Below are 8,454 nucleotides of genomic sequence, written 5' to 3'. Positions count from 1 at the left end.
AACCCAAAAAAAAATTCATCTTTTCTTCATACAAATGCAGGTAAGTTGAAACTTGTTGGCCGTTGAACTGCTTCATCTCCTGTTGGACAGCCTTCAAGGTATCCATGGCATCACTATCGTGTTTCCCGTGTGCTTGCTGCTGCATATAGGATGTAAATGACTGAAACAGATGCTTCATGTCATTCTCATCCGTCATCTCTTCTTGCGAGTCTCCCATCTTACTGAAAATTGACGCAGCGCTTTCATGTCGGGTTCACCAGAAATGTCGTAGAGTTCGTGCAAGAGCTGCAGAACACGGGGTTCAAGACGCAGCAAGGAAAGAGGCTAACAAGAAGATCTCAAATTTTTGATGCCAAAGATCACTATATTGCTTGTCAAGTGAATTACAACAAAGAAACTGCCAACAAACAAATTTTGTTCAAGTCCTTTTTATCTCAGCATGTAACTTTTTGCCTTACTCCAAGGCTCCTACGCAAGCTCAAGCTTTCAAGCCACTAACAAAGGTAAAAGCATTGGGGCAAAGTCTGTAGGGCAGCTGGTATAACGTACAAAAACTGCATTCACTACAAAACTGTGGCATCAAAGTACAACTGAGCCATTGGCCAAACATCAATTTGGTCATTGGTTGCCTCAATTTTCCCACCAATGCATGAACCAATGTACACCCAATCAATCTTCACACTGGTACATTCTCTTGCAAGAGCACAGTTATCTGAAGAATGTAGCTTTGCATCAACAAGCTCCAGTTTAGAGACTTCAAATCTGTATTCAACAGCAAACCTGGCAGACTTTCACAATAGAGCTCTATAATCCTTTTGATGGATTGCTAGTTGAGGATGCAAAGTTTTATCCTTGGATGTGGATGTTTTGCTACTATAGCCATGTACTTCTAGATCATTTGATTATGTAGCATGTTGAAAGCAAACACATCCACAATATCAGATATAATTAAGTCGATTCTAGTAGATATCTGTGAAAGCGATCCATCATTCCAAGAGACTAGAGGGTTATCAAGAATAAATCGATGGTTGTGAAAACAATTAAGGCAAACTTTTGTTGGAATTTTGATTTAAACACATATAATGCATGCCTTTGCTACAAAACCATTTAACGTGCTACAATGGGCTTCCGTTGGTGGATATAATTTAAAATGTCATGGCTCTTGAATTGGAAATTATAAAGATGATGTCACAAATACATTAAACTTTCCAAATATGGGGTACCATAATGCTTCATACAAGAAGGCAAGCATTGACTCTAACATAACCCCATATCATGTCCTTTCAAGCCCCTATATAAATAAGTTTTATACATCAATTAAGCTAATTGAAACGTCTCCTTGTATGGGGGGTTTTGCACCCTTGACATTGCTTCACATGATTAATAACTCTGAAAATCCTTCTAAACATGAAAGAAGTAAATAACATGCGTGCACACTTCACACTCCATCATCCTCTCAGTTGGAGTCTTTCTTGTTGTATGTTAGTGGCAAAAGCTTATTTGTTTTAAGCTAGACATAGGAGCTTCAGTTCCGAAGTATATACCACAATACCAACAGAGTACGGAAGTGACGAGCTATAAAATCTTAAACGAAAGACGAGGAAGTCCCCAAACAGTGTGTTATTTACACTTAAACACAGGCCCTGACATGGAGGTAGCTTACCCCGCAACGAAAGTAACATTGGATAGGCCCCGCGACACCTCTGGATTTCCGAAGTTCTTCCGGACAGCGGTGACTTGGATGGTTGATGCGCCGAAGCACATGGTCACCTCCACCTCACGATCCTTCCCAAGCTTCAGTCCATCTCTCATGTCAACCTCGAAGCTGCCCTCGAAGGTGCACCCGTCTTCGGTCGTATACACTGGCGACCGTTCGGTTGAGCTATAGAGATCGATGCTCATCACCTTCTGGCCTTTGTACGTCGGCCAGTAGCTGCGGGAGATACTGCTATCCATCGTGACCCTCTCGCCTCTGCGCACGAAGGCGGAGAAGATATGCTGGCATTTCTCCTCACCGTCTGTAGTGATCCACTTGTGGCTGGGCGGATGTCCTGGCTTCCATTTCTCATTCGCCGAAATGCCATATGTGCGCCTTGATATGCGTGAGTTAATGGTGTCCTTGTACTGTTGCAGAAGAGCGGCGCCGTGGCAGATCGCGCTGCCGGGATCGTCCGGGGTAATGATTTGCTCCACCTCGCTGCCGAAGCGCTGCACAAGCCTCTGTCGCAGATAGCGTGATCCCGAGAATCCCCCCACCACCATCAGCACCCTCACGCCTTGGATCTGCTGCTGTATCTGCTCTATGATCTTGTCCACCTCCTGGTCGAACACTTGCATGAGATTTGTGTCTCGGAACCTCACCTGCTCGTACTCGTCCGGGTCCCTAGAGATCCCCTTGTGCTTGTCGTATTCCATCCATGCGTCGGACAGGCCCTTGCTGATGTCGAGGTACGCGGTGTGCCCGCGCCCGTCGAAGCCCGTCTTGACGCCCTGCCACCACTTGGAGATGTTGAGCTGTGCCAAGGGATTCGCCCTGCAATAGGTCTCCAGACAGCCAATCTTCTCCGACAGCAACCTGAAGAAGGCGGTATCCACGAACGTCCCGCCTCCGAGACAGCCATAGCTGCTCACCACCTCATCGACCTTCATGCTTTCCGGGTCATCATCCGCCTTGGCGTGGACCACGAGGTCTATAGTACCGCCTCCGATGTCGGCCACCAGAAGCTTGTCGCCCTTCCGTAGTCGAATCTGGACCTTCTTGACATGCTGCTGGCAGTAGACGGACGCGGCTTCTGGCTCCAGGATAATCCCGAGCGCGTGAGGGCTCGCGACGCCAGAAATTGGGCACAAGGGCCCCGCGACCAGCCCTGCTTTCTGCGCGCAGTTCTTCATCACCTGCTTGGCGCGCTCATCCCATATGGCCGGGACTGTCAGGCACCACTGCACATACTTGTTGCTGAAATGGCTGCCGTATTTCACCTGCAAATCCCGGATGATGTAGTCGGAGATGCAGCGGAGGTAGTCGACTATCAGGCGCTCCAGAGTGATGTCGCCCGGAAAGTCTTGAATGTGCCTCCTGTTGGCGTTGCGGTGATCGGTATCACGAAACAGTGCTAGCTTGAATTGGGTAGCATAGTAGCCTGCATCCGTCTGCACACTGCTCTTGCTACGAATGGCTCTCTGCTGATCCGCAGAGGGGCCGGGTCGGCCAGGATCCAGGGAGAGAGAGTTTGTGATGGCTCGCAGGGATCGCGCAGACTGGGTGTAGCTCACCAAGGCCGGCCATCCCCACTCCTTGAGCACGAACTTACCACGATCGTCTGCGTCACGGACATACAACAGAGACGTGGGGGTCTTGCAGTAGGGGGTGCTCCCGCCTTTGGCCGTGTCTGGCCAGTCGTACACCTTAAACACGGTGCTTGGCTCAGACTTGTGGATGTAGGCATGACCAGAAAATGTGGTGCCGAAGTCGATCGCGACAAGCACGCTTGCCTCATCGCCTCCGGACGACGACGTGACTGTCATCACTGAACCTAGGAATGTAGCCTCGCGTGATGTGGAGTCTTGAGATCGCTGGATATGGCTCCCCCTTGCACTATTACCGGCAAGACCTACTAGAGGCAGGATTGCAGGAAAGAAATGCATTGCCTCTGCATTCTTGCGGCTTATAATATCCGTGCGCTTGACTCTACTCCTACTTCCTTGCGGCTTACGGAACTGATCGGCAAACACAAAAGGGTGAGGTACGTTGACGCGTGAACCCCGAACGTTCTCGGCACGACCTGTCGGGCCTACGACTCTGCTCTTTTTCCTCTCACGCGTTACATCCTATCCACGTATCCGCGTTTGCCTGACTTCTGCGAGGCCCTGGAGGCTGGAAAGCCAGCCTCCGGGAAGTGCTTTTTATTACTGAATGATGCTGCATGCAGGATTCCTTCTTATCTTCAATGCTCGAAATAAATGTTTCTCCAAAAAGTTGGAAAATCTTCAAGTGGAGAAGATAAGAGGTATTTTGCCAAAATTTAGAGCTATTGAGATAAAAATACACGAAAATGTTTCAAGGTTTGTAAGTTTTTTCATCTTTAAAATTTATTTTTAAAGGTAAATTTTAAAATTTGAAGGTAGGATTACACTAGACCTAAGCTTTTTTCAAATTGAAGAATGCAAAGTGGAGATTTTTGCGATCTAAGTTTGTTTTATTCAATCTCTTTTGAAATTATAAATGAATCTATAAATTTGTGAAACAAATGTCCATCTAAGTGGAGATTTTCGCGATCTAAGTTTGTTTTATTCAATCTCTTTTGAAATTATAAATGAATCTATAAATTTGTGAAACAAATGTCCATCTCCTACTATTTTGAACTTATTCCCACTAACCTCAGGTTCGCCTCCACATAGTGCTTGAGTTTGCAATAGGTTGCGAATAGTGAACCCAATAGGATAATGGGTGAGGGCATTGCCCAAAGTAGTTCCCAGTCATATCTAACCTAACTAGAACACAATGCATTTAATGTTTTGAAGTGTTGACATGGGGATTGATGATAGCTCTCACATTTCTCTTTTTGGATAAAAAATTTGACTTGGTCTACTTTCTACCACCACCTGTAGGTCAAGCGATAGGAATACCTCAAACATGGACTCCATGGAGATCTTCAAGACTTGCTCGCACAAGACATGGGCTATTGAACTATTTGGACCCTTGGTTTAACATCTCCAATGTGGAGCGAAGAGGTCCTTTGAGAAGGCTTTTCCAAAACTTAAGTTGGTTGTAGAATGCAATGAAGAGATGTGACACACACAAGTCAAATTATCTTGCATCAGTTCACTAAGCATTAGTTTTCATCATGTGGCTGTAGTTGTTCACTTCAATTCTGAGAAAAGAGGGACACTATTGTCTCAGTACCCTCCAAAAACGAGGATACTTTGTCAACTCCATGGAGCTAATCTTGCTAGATGGTTTTAATTAGGTAGCTCTTCGACTACATTAGTAGATGACATTGTTTTCTCTCTCCTTGCAGACCATTTCTCTCTCCTTTGAAATCCCTTTGTAGATGCCAACAATAGGGCCCCACCTTTTCTTTGAACTTGTGAGTGGTTGGTTCTCCTATGAGGTCATAACTCAATTGACTTGTGCAAGACATGACTTGAACTCATCTTTTCATGTACCCTTCTCATTAAAAAAAGTCATTCATGACAATTTGCTTTACGTGTGTGCAAATGCTCTCTTGGGTGTAGAAGTACCTCAGAGATAAATTTTGCAGTATCAAGAGCATAGTCATGCATACATGATCAATTATTCCTTATTGACTGAGAACCTTCAAAGATTTAGGGTATTGAGTGAACTCTTGTGAGTCTCGACAAACATGGAGCATAAGTTGAAGATGCACATTCACATGTCTTCTGATCTCACTCTCCCAACTTATGTAGGTTGATTTGTTACTCTAATGACATTGATTTACAAGTGTAAAGTACCCTTCCATGTATGAATTGGGAATTTGTAGTGGTTCTTTGTACTCATCTTTAAAACCTTGTGAACGTAGGCTAAGAGGGCCAATTTTGAAATGAGTGTCAAGAAGCAACCACTTTCAAGCTCGCAATGTTACAAAAGAAAAGGAATACTAAGAATTTTGTTGTTTGAGGAATTGTAGAGGGGGGGGAGCATATCACTCACTGATTTGCTATAAATGATACATTACTGGCTCTCAAGTATACCACCATCTCCCAAAATTGCATGTTTTAAAATATATAAAATATCATAAAAATAAATAATCCAATATTAGATTAAAGATATATGCAGATCTATATGCCACATCGATTGAGAGTTCTTATTGGACAACTCAGGGTATCATCACATCAGCTTATGATTGAGAGTGGCAGAGCCAGTGGCATCCCACGGGAGGAGAGGATATGCCCCCTTTGCAGATCAGAGGTGGAGAGTGAGGAGCATTTTGTTCTCAGATGCCCGGCATACTCAGAGTTGTGATCTAGATACACATTGAGCAGCTCACTTCAGGGATGTATGACTGATATGGATCAGAGATCATTTGGCCGTTTTCTGGGAGAGGCATGGCACATCAGAGAGCAGAGCACACAGCGGGTCCCAGTCAGAGAGGGGCCCACCCAGACGACTATTACACAGTTCTTTCAAACAGACAGAGTAAGAGCTAGTGTACGAGCCTCCAGCTAGACCTCCGGGCTCACACTACAGCAGGCTTAGGACCAGTGTACCCGACGCCGCACGAGGATCCGTGGGTTTCGAACCCCACAGCCACACCGACAGGAGATCCGGAGGATTCTTGATCTACATCGACAGCAGACTGAGATCCGACGACACTCGACACATTGGATCTCAGATCTCCAGTTTGCTCTTTCTCCACCGCCGATGTACCACATCCTGCATCCAGGAGGGATCACCTGCTATTAGCGACTTCGACGACTGCTACTACATCCCAGGATAGTATATCTTCCTGCATCTGTTACATATACACATCGCACCACTTTATCACAGCCGACAGTTGTTCCCCTATCACAGCCGACATTTGTTCCCCTTTTGTAGCCATTATCTGGAGTACCAGAGCTACATACGCACATACACATACACGACACTTATCACACTCACAGCACCGTATTTTCAGTTTCCAGTTTTTAGCTTTTCATTCAGCACTTTTATTTTGGATAGCTGGACCTCATCAGTTGTATCACAATTTGTCTCATAGGCCAGTTTTGGTATTTAGAAGACGTTAATATAACTTTCTTTCTTTCTTTCTCTCTCTCTCTCTCTCTCTCTCTCGGGTATATCAATGAATGCTTTGATGAAAGTAAACAATGAAAAAGTTTTAAATCTCAATCCATGCCATTGATATACACATCAAAATCAATATGGTAAAATCGTCATCGGTATGACTATTTGAATGCCCATCACTATATACTAGTGGCCTCAATTGCCATACTAAACACTATGGAGATATTTTCTGACACACATATAGGCAAGTGTAGAGAAACAACGTTAGTAAGAATATGGCATATGGAAGGTTGGAATCCCTATTATCTATGTTTGTTTGTTGAAAAACATGTAGAGTGTAACGTGTCCACTAGAATCATCCCGGACACGTCTTAGCAGTCCATCGGGAAGGATGTCTAGAAGGCTCCGCCCGGCACTCCCATGGAATGTTACGGGACTTGCGATCTAGGTCTTCCCGCGTCTGCCACGTAGCGGAAGTATCCTGGCCGTTCCCACTTAGGATCGACCTGAATTTGGGTTTTCCTGTTTGGTCGTTAGCTAGCAACAACTAGCGTCAGACCCGAGCGAACTACTTTACGCAGAAACGCCAGGTCCGAAGCGGATTTACGCTGCACTTGGTTCAAGGAGAATGGGAAACGAGAGGGATGCAAGGCTCGACCTCTCTGCCATAAGGCATAGTCCCATTCCGTTCCCCTAAAACAGCGTGAATCGGGTAATAGTTAATGCTAAGTCATCGTTCTCGTTACTTGTTTCGGAGATGACGATCATCCTCTGTTCGTCGAAGACTTTGAGAAAAGTTCCCGGCTAACCGGGACCACCCATCCGTAGGACGGACCCATGGTCCATCCTCCGCACTTTCCTCGGTTTGTTTTAGTTATGTAATTACCTACCACATTAGTTTGACATATACAAACAGCTTCTTTGAAATTAACCCTCTTATGCACTGGTTCCTTCACGTAATCTTGTCACAGGACATAAAGAAAACAATGCAAAACAACTTCTTTATTATCATTTTATCCTTTTATCTTTGAAATACAAGGAGTTCCCGCCTGTAGGCGTATTCATAATCCGCCCGAAGGCTATCCAGTAATCCACCAGGGATCACTAATCCAAGTTTCCGCCCGTAGACTAGTGTGGACAAATCTCAAGTCTATACGATGTTGCAACCTTTTTGCACATGTGTTGCATTATTCCACGGGATCATTCCACCCATTGAATGGCGTCCTCCGGCCACGGAATTACCTCTGGCCGAGTAGCAGGGTTTAGGGTATCCTCCAACCCATTCCTAATTATGTTGGCCCATGGTCCTAGAAATTTGCAACTCCGTCGGAGTTTCATCATTAGAACGAATGATCCTTAGGATAAAACCTTAGATCATTTTATGCATGAACATCCAATTGATTCGACATTTCGTGAACGTGTGTAAGATCTTTGGGTTTGCGGGTTTAGACTTGGCAACAAGTGTAAAACTAGGTCGAATTCTTATTGCACTTGGCACTTGGGATACCTATCATATCGACTGAGCCATGCCCATATGAATCCCTTGTGTTTTAGGTTACTTAGACAACTCAATATACTTGTATTGCGACAAGGATGAACCTTCTAAAGGTAATAAACTAAATCTAATGGAGAACAATAGTTACAACTACACCAATACGCGTAAACATGCGATTTATTGCTTCTACGCATCACATGGTTCACGATAACTTTAT

The 8,454-nt window shown here is 44.8% G+C and overlaps 1 protein-coding gene across 1 annotated transcript; it reads right to left on the bottom strand.

The window, feature by feature from the left end:
- Positions 1-412: 412 nt before the first annotated feature.
- Positions 413-3,826, bottom strand: LOC148019432 (uncharacterized). Its single transcript, XM_087661066.1, has 2 exons — positions 1,664-3,826; positions 413-762 (listed from the first exon to the last, which is right to left on the bottom strand). Exons 1-2 carry the CDS (start codon positions 3,643-3,645, stop codon positions 564-566), a joined length of 2,181 nt encoding a protein of 726 aa, XP_087517192.1. The 5' UTR covers positions 3,646-3,826; the 3' UTR covers positions 413-563.
- Between the last annotated feature and the right edge of the window lie 4,628 nt (positions 3,827-8,454).

This window comes from Lygodium microphyllum, chromosome 20, assembly GCF_053477565.2.
Source record: "Lygodium microphyllum isolate KBCC chromosome 20, Lygodium_microphyllum_v1.1.10, whole genome shotgun sequence".
Lineage (NCBI taxonomy): Eukaryota > Viridiplantae > Streptophyta > Polypodiopsida > Schizaeales > Lygodiaceae > Lygodium > Lygodium microphyllum.
Note: the sequence above shows the minus strand (reverse complement) of the source record. Positions and strands in the feature narration are given on the sequence as shown.